The 15,919-nt window shown below is 44.4% G+C and overlaps 6 protein-coding genes across 7 annotated transcripts; 3 read left to right on the top strand and 3 right to left on the bottom strand.

The window, feature by feature from the left end:
- The first annotated feature begins 515 nt into the window (after positions 1–515).
- Positions 516–2,896, top strand: LOC108107367 (unconventional prefoldin RPB5 interactor-like protein). Its single transcript, XM_017214871.2, has 4 exons — positions 516–601; positions 668–966; positions 1,021–2,404; positions 2,457–2,896. Exons 1-4 carry the CDS (start codon positions 572–574, stop codon positions 2,787–2,789), a joined length of 2,046 nt encoding a protein of 681 aa, XP_017070360.2. The 5' UTR covers positions 516–571; the 3' UTR covers positions 2,790–2,896.
- Positions 2,897–2,928: 32 nt separating this feature from the next.
- On the bottom strand, positions 2,929–6,442 carry LOC108107366 (RNA polymerase II subunit A C-terminal domain phosphatase). The gene is made up of 7 exons (XM_017214870.2): positions 6,021–6,442; positions 5,832–5,925; positions 5,332–5,768; positions 4,991–5,172; positions 3,769–4,932; positions 3,443–3,652; positions 2,929–3,383 (listed from the first exon to the last, which is right to left on the bottom strand). Exons 1-7 carry the CDS (start codon positions 6,440–6,442, stop codon positions 3,241–3,243), a joined length of 2,652 nt encoding a protein of 883 aa, XP_017070359.1. The 3' UTR covers positions 2,929–3,240.
- A 315-nt stretch (positions 6,443–6,757) lies between these two features.
- LOC108107368 (peptidylprolyl isomerase domain and WD repeat-containing protein 1) lies at positions 6,758–9,331 on the top strand. Of its 2 annotated transcripts, XM_017214872.2 has the most exons (10): positions 6,758–6,923; positions 6,985–7,188; positions 7,245–7,428; positions 7,482–7,714; positions 7,775–7,988; positions 8,043–8,345; positions 8,411–8,529; positions 8,690–8,810; positions 8,877–9,096; positions 9,152–9,331. In XM_017214872.2, exons 1-10 carry the CDS (start codon positions 6,758–6,760, stop codon positions 9,296–9,298), a joined length of 1,911 nt encoding a protein of 636 aa, XP_017070361.2. In that variant the 3' UTR covers positions 9,299–9,331. The 2 variants fall into 2 exon arrangements, with proteins under 2 accessions (XP_017070361.2, XP_041675782.1); XM_041819848.1 differs by lacking the exons at positions 8,690–8,810; positions 8,877–9,096; positions 9,152–9,331 and adding an exon at positions 8,612–8,658.
- Positions 9,332–9,962: 631 nt separating this feature from the next.
- Positions 9,963–12,663, top strand: LOC108107417 (steroidogenic acute regulatory protein-like). The gene is made up of 11 exons (XM_017214946.2): positions 9,963–10,062; positions 10,129–10,277; positions 10,337–10,495; positions 10,566–10,619; positions 10,675–10,807; positions 10,869–11,002; positions 11,185–11,337; positions 11,397–11,501; positions 11,562–12,103; positions 12,168–12,291; positions 12,349–12,663. Exons 1-11 carry the CDS (start codon positions 9,963–9,965, stop codon positions 12,445–12,447), a joined length of 1,752 nt encoding a protein of 583 aa, XP_017070435.2. The 3' UTR covers positions 12,448–12,663.
- LOC108107419 (neuropeptide SIFamide) lies at positions 12,563–13,202 on the bottom strand. Its single transcript, XM_017214948.2, has 2 exons — positions 12,931–13,202; positions 12,563–12,870 (listed from the first exon to the last, which is right to left on the bottom strand). Exons 1-2 carry the CDS (start codon positions 13,061–13,063, stop codon positions 12,785–12,787), a joined length of 219 nt encoding a protein of 72 aa, XP_017070437.1. The 5' UTR covers positions 13,064–13,202; the 3' UTR covers positions 12,563–12,784.
- Positions 13,203–13,246: 44 nt separating this feature from the next.
- On the bottom strand, positions 13,247–14,850 carry LOC108107418 (testis-expressed protein 9). Its single transcript, XM_017214947.2, has 2 exons — positions 13,993–14,850; positions 13,247–13,931 (listed from the first exon to the last, which is right to left on the bottom strand). Exons 1-2 carry the CDS (start codon positions 14,598–14,600, stop codon positions 13,337–13,339), a joined length of 1,203 nt encoding a protein of 400 aa, XP_017070436.2. The 5' UTR covers positions 14,601–14,850; the 3' UTR covers positions 13,247–13,336.
- Positions 14,851–15,919: the final 1,069 nt, after the last annotated feature.

Here is a 15,919-nt window from a genome sequence, read left to right as displayed (position 1 = left end):
AATTGGGAAATGATTTCATTGGGTAACCAAATTGAAAGCTCTTCTGTCATTATATATATTTAATATACGGTACAGAAGTGAATCTAAAAGATTTTTTTAATTATAAATTAATCTTTTAATTATGTAACCAAATATATAGTTTCATTCATTAATCTAAAACATGTTCTTTAGGTTTACCCTCAACCTTTTCATATAAAGTTTAAATGTTGTTATTGTTTTTCTTTTAGTTCACTTTCAAGAAGGATATCTTAAAATATTTCATCAAGAACGTGTTTGAACTTAATTGCTTAATAGGCTTGAAAATAAAAGAGGTTTTTATTCAAAATAAGAATATGTTAATTTATCCAAAATCCGGATTTTTTCAAATTTGCATTTCGAAAGGCGCGCAAAGTTGCAGTAGTGTCGTTTGCTAAAAATATAAAAAGGTAAAAATAAAACATATTTAAATTATAAAGGGTAAAACAAATTTTATCGATAAACCAATACAAAAACAAAACCTTTTTAAATATTAAAAGGTATATTTCAAGACCGCAAAAAGTGGGTCACACTAAATTCCCAAGCAACAACAACAATGGACCGGCGAGAGGATGCCCTGCTACAGGTATTATTTATAACAGTATTTAAGCGCTTTTATTATTGGGTTCCCTTCGAAAACACTGCACGATAGGCCCTCGATAAAAATGCCAGCGAAACGGAGCGCTGGCAGGCCTTCAAGGCCGATAATGAAAGCACCATCCGGAATTTGGATATGTTCGCCAAGAATCTCAGTGTGGAGGTTATGGTGCCTATTGGACGAAAGGCCCTGATGCCTGGTGAGCTGATCCACACGAACGAACTTCTAGTGGGTCACTACGAGGGCTACTTCTCCGCATGTTCCGCCCACAAGGCAAAGGAGATTTGCCGACACCGCCTGAAACTCGCCGAGGAGCAGCTGAAAAAACTAGAAATCGAGTCCGATCTCTGGCAGTAAGTAGACCACATTAGAGGAGTTAGAAAATAATGTTTACATTTGCCCTACAGAAATAAACTTAATACCCCTTTGACGGAGGGGGCGGTTCCCAGAGGTGAACAGGTGGAAATTGTGGAGGATTTCAACGAGGAGTCCCACAGCAAGTGGATGACGGAGCACAGAGAGCGAGTGCGCCAGCAGAAGCAAATGGAGCGCATTAAAAGGCAGGCTGAACCTCCAGGAAGCGACGATGAAGTCCTACGAAAGTTAGAAGAACGGGAAATGATGGAGGAACTAGGTCTAGATCCTGATAATATCAACCAAGAGCAGCTACAAAATCTGCTGAATGAAGAACCGAAGGAATCAATTACAATTACATCCAAACCCCTAACCGAGGAACAGGAATCAGAACTCTGGAAGAAGCTGGAAGCTGCGGAGCAGAACGAAACCGAAGACTTAAGCACAGAAGCCGAAGAAAGCCTGAGAAGTACGGATAACTTAGTGCGTCAACTTATGTCTGGAGAAGCAGAAACTCTCTCTACTAAAAAACGAATTGGAGGGGTCAAAAAACCTTTGGAAATAGAGGAACGTGTACCAGACGATGACGATGATGATGGTGACCAGGAAGAAGTGGTACAAACCATACGGGAACAGATGTCCTTGCTGCCAAGCGAAGAGCGTGAGTCTTTCCTCAGGGACCAACTGCAGGTGCTCAAAGCGAAAATGAGAAAGATACAAAAGGTGAACTTTATAAGCGACGAGCTGATACACTTGATGAATGTCGTGGTTATGCTGGAGGATGATTTGCAGGACCTGATATTCGATCAGGAGCTGGAGGCCAGCGAGGAAGAAGAGGTCGATGAAAACGAACCCCCAGCGAGCCATACTGAGGAACCTAAATTAGTACCTGAAGCTAGCACAAACAAACGACGCATTTCATTTGCTCTTGCCGATGAAAAGTTGGAGTTTAGGCGGGAGGAAACCGTGGCGGAGATGTTGCCCAATGCTCGAAAGAACTCCAAGGATATTATAAAGCTGGACGAACCTGTCCAGGCACTGTCAGAGGTGCAAAAGGCAATAGTCAGTAAAAAGGACACTAAAACAAACTCGGATATCCTTCAAAAAGTAGAAAGAAACATTGAGTTCGTTAAAGAGAATCAGAGCGTCCAGGACTTTGATTTACTTAATCGAATTTTGGAAGAGTCCACTGGACTCATTAACACTTTACATATTAGTTTCACACATTCCAATGCCGTGCCTTCTCCCAAAACAGACCCAGATGATGCCATACCGGTTAGCCCAGCGGACTTTTATGATAAATATGAGAAGAACTTGTCACAGCGCAATCATTCGTTTCCTATTTATGTAAATGGCTTCGAGGGGGAGGAGCAGGTTAAAGTGCCCATTATGAGCGAGGCTTCACGTGGATCGGCCTATGAAGATCCTAGAAGTCAGGTAAGATCATTAAACATAGTCAACGGTAAATCCTAACGTTTTGATTCTGCAGTTCTCCAAAATAACTTATTCTGAAGAAAAGTCTTCTGAGACGGAAGCAATCACAAAGTCAATACTGCGAAATAAAGCGGCTGTGGAGTTGGAACCGCACGTCGTTAATCAGCAGCCGAAAAAGGGCAGGAAGGGACGGAAAAATAAGAAGAAGGAACGCACCCTAGAAGACGATCTGCGCGATATGAGTGCATACCAAAAGGTCATGCACGATCTCGTGGAGAAGGAGCCCACGGCACCGGAGCCTCTGCCGCAGGGCAAATTCATCGACTCGCATGCGCCCAAGAAGCGGGTTAGTCGCTTCAAGGCACAGCGGGACCTCAACAAAATGTAGCGAAGAGTAAAACTTCAGCCTGGAATTACTAGTATATTTGTTTAAGTTTAATGTGGATTTGTATTACAAACACAACGCAAACAATAAACAACTACTGGTGGGGTGTACATTAGACTTTAAATTAAACACTAGATACTAGTCCGCTGAAACGGAATTTATTTTTAAAACATTTACAGTAGTCTTCAATTTACATTAGATCAGAATGAGAGTTTTTGATTCAAAAATTCACTGCCATTGAAGGATCAAAGGCGCCTGCCGACGTGCGATCTCTTACACGCTACTTTAAAAGTACATATTAACAGCTAATACATACAATACGGACCCTAAGCATAAGTGTATCGGAATGCTCCGCTCTAGCACGAAACCAATCCTATTTTGTTCCTCCAAGGTCTACAGTGAAACTAAATGTCGGTCAGCAGGTCCTCCAAATCGGGGACGTATTGCAAACATTTTAAATGTCAAAGTCTTCCAGGCCGAGGAACTCTCTTTCTAGGGCGGCACCCATCATGTTCCATTCGCCGTCGTCCTCGTCTTCCGGGTCTTTCTCGCTATTCGAGTCGGAGCCAATCTCCAGGTCGGAGGGCAAATCCTCCCCTGGAATATTAAACGATTAACAAAGAGTCACAAAATTACTCAATGTGCTTATGACCTACCTCGTCGAAACTTGGCACTGGGCATCTCATCGTCATCATCCTCTTTCTCATTATTGTCATCGGCCTCCTCGTTTGAGCTTATGTCATATTCCAATACGTTTGGTGCTCCAATCATCACATCCTCGCTTCGCGTAAAGAAGTCATGAGCCCTATTCGAATTATCATCTTCGCGCTTCCTTTTCAACAGCTTCTTGTCCATTGGTGGATTTTCTTGAATTAAATATAATCGAATAATTTTTAAACAAAAATTACAGAAGGATATGACTCCAGTTAAGGTTAAGTATAATTTGTTAGAGCGGCTGGGTTTATGTATGTGATGCCCTTACCAAAGTTTACGGGTCCCTCGTCGCTAGACGAGTCTGACTCAAAGAATGTCTCGTAGTCTTTGTTCATCGACTCGATGTCCGCGTTGGTGAAGACTAGCAGGGGGTTAAGCGTTTCGCGAAAGTTTCCGCTTTGCTCCTCCTGTTGCTTGCTGCTCGATGCTGAGATCTCCGATCGCTCGCTGTAGTTAACCACGTGTTCCGGACTGTGACAATGGGCGGGTGGCTGGCGGCCTTTGTTGCGCACCTTGCGGTCTAATGGGAAGAGCTTCTCCTCAACGTGTTCCCAGCGCTCTGCGCAGGTCCACAACCAATTTGCATTGACTACCTTGATGGCGGCCTCCTTCTTCGCAGCATTTACCTTGTAGGTTCCCGCGTTAACCGCTACTAAATGGGTGATCTCCTTGCTAATATTAGGCTGGACATCGGCGCCCAGACTCTTGGCGATGAAGTAAGCTCGCGACTGCTCGAGCTTCATCTGCGTTGGTACCAGGCCAGAGAAAACCAGATTCTTGCCGCGTAGCACTTCGCACCGAATCTTCGGCACAATTACCTTTAGATCGGGTATCTCCGTGGTCTCGTCGTAGATGGCATAGAATCGCTTGTGAATGTTTCGCAGTATGACTTCCAGATAAAGCAGGTAATCGTCGGGGTCCTCAATCTCTATCTGCTTTTTGCCCTCAAGAGGTACTCGAATACTGGGAGTGCTCTTAGACGTGGTGGCCACATCCTCATCGGCCGTTGGGCTCTTTTCTTCTGGTGTAGTAGTAGATGAAGCAACTACATCGTCTTTTTGTTCCGACGTGACTTCCACATCGGCTTTTGTGCTTTCCTTGGAACTATCATCAATAATAACTACGTCTTCGCCATCACTGCCAGCCTTTTCAGCATCTGGTAAACCAGATGAACTGTCGTCTATGATCACGATTTCCTCTGTTAAAGTCTTGCCATTAACCTTGTCACTCTGCTCTTTAGGTGCCTCTGTCGCGCTCGAGGGATTAGAAATCGCAGCGTCCTTGCCGTCGTTCCCCATTTCAAATACGTCCACCGATTCCTCCTCATCTTTGCTTGTGCTTGAGACAGTATTGTCGCCCTTATCGGTGTCTTCTGCTTTGACATCGCTGCTGGGTAGCGGCTTGTCCTTGTCGTCCTTTTTCTCGGTTATTTCTGAAACAAATAAAAGATTACTAGATTTATTTAATAGTGACTTGGATGAAATACCCACCTTTAAAGTCGACGCCTTCGCCATCAAGTTCATGTTTAGACAAGCCCGGCGGCGCATTAATGTCACCCGTGTGTTGAAAGAAGTGGTAAGGCTTAACTTGAATCAAATTGGAGGCCATGTTCCACACATCTTCGCGGTCGTCGATGATACACACCATGGAATCGCCATTCGGAAATAGGGCTCTGTAATAATGATTTGTAATATATTGCTTGGAATATGGTTTCGATTAGTATTGAATGTTATATGAGCATGTTAAATAACTTTTTATAAGAAAATTACTTAATACGTTGTTTTTTAATCGAAACAAAAATTAATTTTCGGTCTGATAGATTGAAACCTACTTCAAGTTATCTGTCTTGCTGGTGGCATTGAAGCACTCATCTCTGGACAGAATTCTGTGCGAAAAGAATTTTCCCTGCGGGTCCAGGAGCTGGGCAATCATGTGCGCATAGTTTCGCGCTCCGAAGGTGCAGATGTGCAGCTCGTACAGCTGGGACATGCGCTCTAGAAACTCGGCGGTGCCGGGGCGCAGGCGCGTGTGGTACCATGGAGAATGTGGGCCGTATAGCTGGAAATGGTAGATGCCCTTGATGTTGTCTGGCACCGTATCGTTGGTGGTGTGGATTACAGTTTGGTCGAGATCGACGAGCAGAACCAGTTTCCTGTCGGCCAGCAGGCGTCGGGTGTCGTCGTGGCCGAGCTTCTGCGCCAGCTTTTGGGTGACCTTAAGATCGGGCATGGTATGAACCATGGGCACCGAAGCCTCCGACGTTTGTCCCTACAAATAAGGGTGTTAATTGGTAAGTATAGACTGCAGGGCGTGTGGACTATGTGTACTCACATTCTCGTTCTGACGCAAGTCAGCTCCACAGTCCGCGCACATGTCCTTGATAACCGTGGTGTGTATGCACTCGGACAACTCCAGAATGGCATCCCTAAAGGGCAGGCTCGGTTAGTGTGTATACGACTGCATAATTGCATTCCCCCACGCCCACTTGCCACCTGCCACCCACACCTCCCTAAAACTCACCCCTTCGACAACAGCTCCCCGTCCTTTCGGAGCCGCTTCTTTACCACACCGGAGCGCTGGGACTTGTACTTCTGGATAGAGGAGTCCTCGCCAGCCTTTCTCGGCTTTCCGTCATCGCCCACGGGCTGGTACAGAAACAGGATTTGGGCCGCCGACACGAACTGTCCCTCGCGAACCCGCCATTTATTGATTACCGCTCTCGTCTCGTTCTCTCCCAGAGCAGCTTTCAAAACAATGATGCCGCCACCGCTTGTCTTGTTGCTGCCACCGCTTCCTCCATTGCCTTCACCACCTCCGCCGCCATCGTCGCCATCCGCTAAGTTTTGCATCGTTGGGCTTGAGTTTTTATTTACAATACAATAAATTTGTTTAAATATCCGTGCCTTGTTGTGTTTGCAATTTGTGTGAATATTGCAAGCCATTCACACAAAAGCACCGCTTACGTTCGCTGTGGCCAAAAACAGCTGATTGGTTCTTCGGCGGCAAAATCTGTTCTATTTTCTGACGCTTTTTTCTTTGTTCCTCTGTGTTTCCACTTTGTTTAAGTTTTGTTTCAAATTATATGGTATTGTTTTTCATTTGAAATACCAATCATATTACAATTAGTGTACAAACAAATCAAAGACGTCTTCGATATCACGAGGCTTTATTTGTCCGGGTGTATCGACCAGTCTATCGTCCTCCGATATCATTGAATGCCTTGTGTTTTTGTTTACTAGTATAATATCATCCGCGGTATGAGTGAAAAAAGTAAGGACGATCTGAAGCGAAGTGCTCCGCAGGAGGAGGATGAGTCCCCAACAGTAGATGCTCCCGGTAAGGGACCTGAGGACGAGGAGGACACCTGGATTGGACCCATGCCTTCAGAGCAGAGCGCCCCTGTGCCAGCCAAGAAAAAGAAGGGTTTGTATAATCCTATTTTCCCGCTTTTCAGAGTGTAACTAATCAAGAAATATCATCAAAGTCCTTCCCTACGAACACATTTACTTGGAGAACCTTCCCAATGCCGAGAGCTATGAGAGAAGCTACATGCACCGCGATGTAATAACACATTTGGTTTGCACCAAGACGGACTTCGTGGTGACCGCCAGTCTGGATGGCCACATAAAGTTCTGGAAGAAGGGCGAGCTGGGCATAGAGTTTGTCAAGCATTTTCGAAGCCATCTAGGTGGGTATTTGCATTAAAATTAATGGATTTTCTGAACATTTAGAAAAAACTTTTAGTGCCTATCAAATCGCTGACCGCTAATGACAGTGGAACTCTGCTTTGCTCGGCGGCGACAGACCAGACGGCTAAGGTTTTCGACGTGGTCAACTTTGATATGATCAACATCATTCGTCTGGGCTATACGCCACAGTGCAGTGAGTGGATAAATGGTCCAGGCGATGCCGTGCAAGGACTGGCAATGTAAGCAGACATTACGACCCGATACTCTGGACTAATTATTGAACCCCTAACAGTTCTGATTCAGAAAGTAGCCGCGTACTCATATACGATGGACAGGGAGGAGGCGATGTCCTACATACTTTGGAGAAAATTCACTCGGCGCCTGTGGTGGCCATGTGCTTTAATGTGGCAATGGAAACAGTGATATCTGTGGATCGCAACGGCATTCTGGAATATTGGCAAAACTCCAAACACGATTACAGCTTTCCGCAGAGACTGGTCAACTTTGACTCCAAACTGGACACAAGTATAGTTTCTAAATGAAATCTACTTATCTCATATTGAACTAAAAGTTTTATTCTAATAGGCCTTTTTGAGTTCGCCAAGCAAAAGACCCAAGTCACTGGCTTGGCTACCACGCCTGATGGCAAGCGCTTTGCCGCCATTTCCACAGATAGAAAAGTTCGCGTGTTTCAGTTCAATACGGGCAAGTTAATCCGTGTATTTGATGAAGCCCTTGCCACTTACACCCAAATGCAGCAGACCCAGCACGCCCTACCCAACATGGAATTTGGCAGAAGGTCTACTTTTTTACGTTTGTATTTACTTGTGTACTAAACGTATAACTTTTACAGAATGGCTGCAGAGCGAGATTTGGAGAAAACTGCTCAAAATACAACGCTCAACATTCTATTCGATAGCACTGGAAACTTTTTACTATATCCTACGATGCTGGGCATTAAGGTGATCAATGTCGTAACAAATCGCTGCGTTACTATTCTAGGCAAAACGGATAACATAAGGCCCTTGCAGGTAGCCCTTTTTCAAGGAAGGATCAAACGTCAAAAAGCTGCCATAACAATGGAGCAGGAGGCTAGTGAAAATCCTGCTCTACAGAATATTTTGAATGATCCTACAGCCTTTTGCACTGCCTACAAGTTAGTGATTAAAATGCCTATAGTGCAATGGTTTATCATTAATAACCTTATATAATTTTTATTAGAAAAAATCGCTTCTACCTGTTCAGCAGAAGACTTCCCTCGGATCTGCAAGATGTCGATCGTGACATATTCAACGAGAAGCCCTCGAAGGAGGACATTATCGCGGTGCCAGAGGCCACAGGTATTCGGTCATGACTTAACTAATTGTATATCGTTTACTAACCACTAACCAATTTCTTATTGCACGCTAACAATATTTAAAGATGAAGGTTATTTCTATCAGATCTTTCAGTAATTTAAGAATTTCCACAATTTAATACCAATTAATTTATCTATTCTAGTTGTACAACGTATTTACGAGAACGTGGTGCTCCACACCACAAAAGGTGATGTCCATATGAAGTTGTTCTTCAAGGAGGTTCCGAAAACCGTTGAGAACTTTTGTGTTCATGCGAAAAACGGGTATGATTTTTGTTAAGAAAATGATTTAATTAAGAGATACAAATTGTAAGAACACCATTTTAATAGGTACTATAACGGCCACATATTCCATCGCGTGATCAAGGGCTTCATGGTGCAGACTGGCGATCCCACAGGAACGGGTACGGGCGGCAAGTCAATTTGGGGAAACGATTTTAAAGACGAATTCGTACCGAGTTTAAAGCACGATCGTCCCTATACGGTTAGCATGGCTAATGCTGGACCAAATACAAATGGCAGTCAGTTTTTCATAACAGTCTTGCCCACGGTAAGGATATATTCTTTGGTTTTAATTTTTTTTATTAATGAGTTCTCATTTATAGCCTTGGCTCGACAACAAGCATACGGTTTTCGGTCGAGTTTATCGCGGCATGGAAGTGGTTCTCAACATTTGCAATTCAAAGGCGAATCCAAAGACAGACAAGCCTTACGATGACATTAAAATAATTTCAATACACTTAAGTAATTAAGTAGATATTTTAAATACAAGTAAATGAACTTAAAATTCAAATGTTTTTGGAACCGCTCTTTAAAGAATTTCGGTATTTTTATATTTGGTACTTGGTATTTTTGCGAAATCCATGCTCTCCACACTAAACAGCTGTTTTGTTTTCGCATTCGGGGTGTTCCTTTTGTTCAGATAGTGTAATTAATTAAAACCCAAAAAACAAAACATTAAGAAAATAATAAACCGGAAATGTACCAGAAGTAGGGCCAGACGATAGTTTTAAACAATAAATAGGGCTCAACGGAAATAAGATTAAAGCTATTCGAATTATGAGGGTTCTTGCAGTGTGATATGATACGATTTGTTTATGGCTGCGAAAAAACAAAGAACTAAGCTGACGAGTCACTTGTGCGTATCGATAATCTATAACTGTCAATAATCTATAACTAGAAAAGCGCCTGCTCCAGATTTGAAACCTAGTTTTGGGGATAGCAACGTACATTTTGATAGCAGTCAAGGTATAGGTACATAAGCATATGTATAGGTTGGCATAGTTTATTATCTGCAATTCGGAAATTTCGAGTTAGTCATAGGCTGCTTAAAATCCTTTATTCCCGATTTGTCAGCTAATATAAATCGGTTTCGCTGTTTAAGAGATGAGCTAAGTTAAGAAAAAGAGCCTTGCCATGTCTCATATGGATCCAAGTGATGTCCGTAGCACCGCCCAGCTCATTTTATCCAATGCTCGGCAGGGAAATACCGCCTATAACATGCAATATGATATGTGTGAGCATTCCATTAGTTTTATACGCGTTTTATGTATAAAGTTCAAAGATTTCCATACGATTTCAGCTAGAGCACATTCCATCAACCTGATAACAGAGGACTTCTTAGCCGGCTACATGCAGGATGGCAGGATGTCCGTGGTGCGCCGATTTTTCTGCCTCTTCGTTACATTCGACTTGGTATTTGTATCCCTGCTCTGGCTTATTTGCATTGTGGTATGTTAAAAAGAATGTTTAATGAGAAATGAAATTCACCGAAACACTTTGCTTTACAGATCAACGGTGACAATATATTCACTGCCTTCCACAAACAGATCGTGGAGTACACCATCTACAAATCGCTCTTTGATGTCGTGGTCATCGCCATCTGCCGCTTCGTGGTTCTCATCTTTTTCTATGCGATGCTGTATATCAATCACTGGTCCATCATAGCGGTGAGATTGTTTCTCCTATTCGATTAGTGAAAAGTGGCACTACATAATTCAAATTTATTTGGTTTTGCAGCTCTCAACAAGTGGGTCTTGTTTGTTCCTCATCTCCAAGGTGTTTGTGTTTGACGTAAGACTTGTAAAACCTATCAGTCGATTCCACTAGTGAATTATTCTCATTTTAGTGGCTGGATTCTAAGCAACAAGTATTCGAAGTCATCCTTATAATAACCTCGTTTATACTGGCTTGGGGAGAAGCATGGTTTCTGGATTGTAGAGTAATCCCTCAAGAACGTCATGCCCAACACTATTTCCGAAGTAAGATCAGGGATAAGAACAGCTATATCAGATTGCATATAAATCGAGTTTTATTCTTAAGCTATGACCTCAAATGATCGCACCCCTATGGATCAGCCGCCTATTTTGATAGAGCACGAACGACCTCCGCAAAGTGTTACTGACTTCTATTCGCCCATGGACACGGCTCGCCATTCGGATGAGGAGGACGAAGAGGTAAGCTATTCATGTATGCGCATTCTTAAGTCTGTACAGAATAAGAAAGTAAGTCTGGTGACTATATAAGAGGCTGGCCGAGTCATTGTCTTACCTTTGATCAAAAGAGTCTGCTAAGATGATATCGGTACATTTTAAGATTTACCTGCTTTACTAATCTTTCTCATTTGTTCGGATTTCAGGATGAAGAGTTCAACCAAATGGGCTTGGATTGCCTGCGAAAAGCCTATGAAATCATTGAATCCAGTGACTGGAAGGTGGAAAAGGTCACCCAAAAAGGCGACACGATTCACAGCACTCAGCGGGAAAAGATTGGAAAGATCTATAAGCTGACGGTTAGTTAGAACAAACAATTACTTTATATCAATTTCCTTCTAATTTGTACTATCCGCAGGCGCGCATCAAGTACCCCGCAAAGGCGCTGATGGAAGATTTATTCTATCGCATTGAAGACTGCCCCAAGTGGAATCCTGCTCTTCTAGAGTCCAAAATAGTGCGGGTAATTAGGCATTTTAAGTCATAACAGGAAATCTCGCATAATAGTGTGTATTTACTACAGAAAATCAACTCCTACACCGATATAACCTATCAGGTGTCTGTCGGCGGAGGAGGTGGCATTGTGAAAAGCCGTGATTTTGTGAACCTGCGATCGTGTCGTCTCTTCTATAATGGGAAAATCTGCGATGACGATGAAGCGGCTGAACTGAGTAGTGACGATGGAAGCAGCAGTTTAAATCGCTCCTGCGAGGGCAGTGTAAGCACGATTTCTGATGGTGATTCGCACACCCCACTGCTGCCTAGCAGCGTGTCCAGTTGTAAGGCTACGTTTCCGAGCTCATCCAAGGGAGCCCCAGCTGCCTTCGATACGCTGGGCAACAGTTTGGGTGCCAAGAGCTTGGGTCCCATTGTAAACTTTGAGGATGAGCCGCCACCATTAGATCAAGACGAGTTCGAGGACGCAAAGGACAAGGTTGATGGCGAAGCGGAGAACATGACAAAACCAAATATACCCAGCGTGGGTAAGACCAAGGACAAAGTTTGGGTTACCTCGGCAATTAGTGTGCAATATGCAGGGGTTCCACCCTCATCCAAATACACAAGGTCGGTTCGTTGATTTCGAAACTAGTTGAAAGTAAACACAAACACTTGTATCTTGAAATTGCAGAGGTCAGAATATTGTCAGCGGCTTTGCCTTTCGTGAGATCGTTGGGAAGACTGATAGCTGCATTGTAGAATGGGTGCTTTGTTTGGACCTCAAGGGCTATATTCCTCGCTATGTTCTGGATGCAGTAAGTTCTGAAATCCTCTTTGTAAATCCAGCTTACTCGATGATTAAATGTATTTAGGCTCTCACTTCCTCCATGACCGAGTACATAACCAACCTGCGTAAGCATGTCAACGAACTGAGGCAACGGAGGCGTGCCCGAGTCCCCAGGTCGCACTAGGAAATCAACAAACTGTATTTTACTTTTAATCCCATTGTATCTCAAGCTGTCCGATTGCTGTCCGTAGCCAGGTATCTATTAGAATATTTCAAAAAATTTGAAGCAGGATAGCAAATTCAGTGCTGTAAGTTTATTGAGTATTGTATGTATATGTATGGCATAAGTTCTATGTACCTATATGCACGGCTTACACTATAAATTTTTTACATGACTTTTCTAACGTCCGGCATTTTCCCATTTAGTCGCAAGAGCAGGCGCACCACCTGCTCATCTGTCGCTGGTGCGTTAGTCGTAAGCTCGATATCTGTTCTTGGAGGCGGAGTCGCAGGGCGTGGTCCTATTTGCTGTCGTTCTGGGGAAACCACATGGGACACGCCTCCATGGCCACCTCGCAAACAGCGCTCATCTTGGCGCTGTCGTAGTCTGGATGGGGATATGAAAATGTCTATCGAACCTTATCCAGATCACTGATTGGAAGCTTACCTAGGCTGTTGCGTTTGCCAAAGATGCTGCCATTGAAGGGAGGCTTCCGGTACGCTGCCTCGCTTGAGCCCAAAAGAATGGCTGTGACCAGGATGGTGACCAGTAGCAGAGTGAGGGTGAATCGGAGAGCCATCTTGCAGTTTTCAGTAAACGTTGTGGGCAGTGTGCAAAGGCTGGTCTAAGCGCTGTTAGATATCGGATGCTTCTGTGCCAACCAAAGCGGAATCCCCGACTTTTATACCCGCTAACCGAGTAGAAGGATGTAGCCTAATCGAGTTACACCCGGCTAATTGAAACGAGATTGCTTGGGGACGTGTACGAGTGAGACCATAAAATGTAATTACATTCCACTTATTTACATTGCTGTACTATGCTTAAGTTAGATGTGTACAAGGGCTAGACGGGCTCACGTCTTCGCATTCCATTCAAGCACCTTGTTGAACTCCTTCTCGCCGAATCCTATGGCCGCCGACTGCTCTAGGCAGCTGGTTTGCCGCTTTAGGTTGTCGATCATGTAGAGCTGCTTCTTGTAGGCGTTGAGCAGGTCACCCCGTTGCCGCTTCAGGGCCCGGATCCGGCTGTCTCGTTGCTTCAGCTCCTTTCGCTGCACCTCCAACTGGTCGCGTTGCTCCTCGCGTAGTTGTTTGAGTTCCAGACGAGCCGTATCTGCATCCTCCTGGGTTCGAGACAGTCGGTTCTCCAGGTTCATGGTCGTCTGCCTGGACACCTTGGCATCTCGCTTTAGCTGTTCTAGCTCCCGTTGCTGGGTGGTGAAGTCCTGTTGGCGCTCCTTTTGCCGTCGGTTGGCGTCCTCGATTTGCCGCTCGGCCCGCATAAGTTGCTCAGAGAGATGCTTATTGGAGCTCATCGTCTGGTCGCGCTGGTTCTCCAATTTGCGCTGCGCTTCCAGAGCCAATTCAAGCTGCTCCTTTTGGCGGGTCAACTCGCCGGCATGATGGGCGTGGTCTTCCTCGAGAATAGCCACCTTGGCTTTGAGGAATCTTTAAACAGAAACGGGGTTTCTTAATAAGTAAATTAAATTTATTTCGGTTCTCAACTTACTTGATGAAGTTGTCCTTGGTGACCTGCTTCTTGACCTGGCCATTGACAACGGTTGTGCTCTCCCGCTTCTGGGTGACTTCCACTTCGACGACGTCCCGTTTCCGGGCTGCAAGATCGGCGTCGTTGCGCAGCAGTTCGTCTAATGAAGGACTCTCGCTGAAGTTTGGGTTCCGGTACTTGACATACGTAGCGGTCTTACTGCTCACATCCCGCGTGAAGGTGCTGAACCTGGATACCGTGCCGGTAGTGGGAGAGCTGGGGCCGGCCGGGGACTTGGTGTGCTTCCAATCGGGTGCCTTGGACTTGGTCAGCAGACTCGTATCGGGCAGCGGCGATGTGGTTACTGCACGGGCTGAAGCAACTACATCTCTGCCGGGTGAAGTTTTCGCTGGAGTCTTCATTGGAGCCGTGGCAACCACCTTTTTCCGGAGCAGGCTGCTCGGTCCCTTCTGCTTCTGGAAGGTGGCATATCGTGGCACAGTCACTGCGCAAGCGGGCGGTGATCCTTTCGCCGGATACATGGCTTCTGCGGCCGAAGTCAGGGTCAGAAGGTTGAGTTCCTGGTTAATTTTAAACAACTCCTTCTCGCGGGACAAGAGTTCGGCCATAACGAAGAGTCAATACGAAGAAAGAGTCTGAATTGCTAGCAATAATTCTGATTCTGATTTGGCAAGAGACCTGAACGAACTACACACATTGAATTTTTCTCAGATTTAACTTGCTGCGCTCTCCACACGGCTATATCTAAGCTGATATAATAAATTCGTTTGAAGTAAATACATTTTCCGGACGCCAAACAGTGACAGTTACCCCTGGCTACCTAGTCTTGGCGCCCCGGCCGGCATTTGGGAATTGGCCGGGTCCCTTTGGAAGTCCTACTCCTGTTGCTGTCTGACGGGGTGGTTTTTCGGTTGTTTGTTTGTCCCCCAGGCGGCTGTTGCTTGGGCTGGCCCCTCTGGAAGTTTCTTGCGGATTGCGGAAGTCCATACACCCCGGCCAGAGTGGGCGTTGAAGTTCACACAAAAGATAGTCAATGGCGTGGGTTGCCTATGCCAGCACTTTTCAGAATTGGAATGGCGTAACTGATTTATAAATCTGATTTTATAAGAGTCTCAGATGGAATTGAAATAAAGAAATATATAAATATTTTATAATTCTATAAGAAGTTGTAATACAACTTCTACCTTTTCAAGGAATTTACCTGTTTCCAATATAACAATATAACGATCAATATGATTAGATGTGGTAATTGTACCAGAATTCTCTCACGTCTCAAAAGAATAACTCCTCTTTAACCAAATTTCCCTACTCTTTAGAATCGAAAAGTGAAAAAGAAGAACACGCATAATAATCATAAATATTGGTTTAACTTAAAGTATAAACAGAAACGCGCGACTTCAAGGGAAAGACGGCCGAACATGACAGCAGTCCGAGGCCTTTGAGGTGTCACAGCTACCTGTACTCGTACCTGAGTTTCCTAGGGTGCAGGGTGATTCTGCTGGGTTCACAGAATCTAAATGCAAGTTCAAGATTTATGTGCTACCGTAGCAAGACAATGAAGATTTGTCCCACAGTGAGAGGTTGATCCGACCAATCAGCCTAAGCAGTGGCTATATATGCCGTCATCAAGGTGTTCTGGTGACAGCCCACACATGGGCCATAATTACAGCTGGTGTGTTGCCAAGTTTGAGCAGAACCTGACTTCGGGCTGCAAGAGCACAGCTGTGGCCAAAAGCATGACGCTGGTATGGATAGGTTTTAAGAAGCACTTTAAAACACAAGGATATTTCGAAATTGAGTCTTTAGGCCTATAACTTAAACTCTTTCTTAGCAAAAAAGTTCATAAATATAGCACATAATATCTTCAGAAATTAACTAAAATAAAACGAAAATATTTTTAATGTTTTAGTTGTTTAGATTTTTAATT

The sequence above is a fragment of the Drosophila eugracilis genome, unplaced genomic scaffold (assembly GCF_018153835.1).
Source record: "Drosophila eugracilis isolate 14026-0451.02 unplaced genomic scaffold, ASM1815383v1 contig_1765, whole genome shotgun sequence".
Lineage (NCBI taxonomy): Eukaryota > Metazoa > Arthropoda > Insecta > Diptera > Drosophilidae > Drosophila > Drosophila eugracilis.
The sequence above is the reverse complement of the archived record's forward strand: the minus strand, read 5'-3'. Positions and strand labels throughout refer to the sequence as shown.

Excerpts from the sequence above, each read along its gene's own strand:
- LOC108107368 (XM_017214872.2), top strand. The coding sequence starts at position 6,758 with ATGAGTGAAAAAAGTAAGGACGATCTGAAGCGAAGTGCTCCGCAGGAG. Across the intron at positions 7,189-7,244 it reads GCATTTTCGAAGCCATCTAG|TGCCTATCAAATCGCTGACC; the intron begins GTGGGTATTTGC and ends AAAAACTTTTAG. Across the intron at positions 7,989-8,042 it reads AACATGGAATTTGGCAGAAG|AATGGCTGCAGAGCGAGATT; the intron begins GTCTACTTTTTT and ends TAACTTTTACAG.
- LOC108107367 (XM_017214871.2), top strand. The coding sequence starts at position 572 with ATGGACCGGCGAGAGGATGCCCTGCTACAG. Across the intron at positions 602-667 it reads GAGAGGATGCCCTGCTACAG|GCCCTCGATAAAAATGCCAG; the intron begins GTATTATTTATA and ends ACTGCACGATAG. Across the intron at positions 967-1,020 it reads ATCGAGTCCGATCTCTGGCA|AAATAAACTTAATACCCCTT; the intron begins GTAAGTAGACCA and ends TTTGCCCTACAG.
- LOC108107419 (XM_017214948.2), bottom strand. The coding sequence starts at position 13,063 with ATGGCTCTCCGATTCACCCTCACTCTGCTACTGGTCACCATCCTGGTC. Across the intron at positions 12,871-12,930 it reads TGGCAAACGCAACAGCCTAG|ACTACGACAGCGCCAAGATG; the intron begins GTAAGCTTCCAA and ends ATCCCCATCCAG.
- LOC108107418 (XM_017214947.2), bottom strand. The coding sequence starts at position 14,600 with ATGGCCGAACTCTTGTCCCGCGAGAAGGAGTTGTTTAAAATTAACCAG. Across the intron at positions 13,932-13,992 it reads ACCAAGGACAACTTCATCAA|ATTCCTCAAAGCCAAGGTGG; the intron begins GTAAGTTGAGAA and ends TTCTGTTTAAAG.
- LOC108107417 (XM_017214946.2), top strand. The coding sequence starts at position 9,963 with ATGTCTCATATGGATCCAAGTGATGTCCGTAGCACCGCCCAGCTCATT. Across the intron at positions 11,338-11,396 it reads GAAAGATCTATAAGCTGACG|GCGCGCATCAAGTACCCCGC; the intron begins GTTAGTTAGAAC and ends TACTATCCGCAG. Across the intron at positions 12,104-12,167 it reads CCCTCATCCAAATACACAAG|AGGTCAGAATATTGTCAGCG; the intron begins GTCGGTTCGTTG and ends TTGAAATTGCAG.
- LOC108107366 (XM_017214870.2), bottom strand. The coding sequence starts at position 6,442 with ATGGCTTGCAATATTCACACAAATTGCAAACACAACAAGGCACGGATA. Across the intron at positions 5,769-5,831 it reads ACTTGCGTCAGAACGAGAAT|GGACAAACGTCGGAGGCTTC; the intron begins GTGAGTACACAT and ends CCTTATTTGTAG. Across the intron at positions 5,173-5,331 it reads AGCAAGACAGATAACTTGAA|AGCCCTATTTCCGAATGGCG; the intron begins GTAGGTTTCAAT and ends TCATTATTACAG.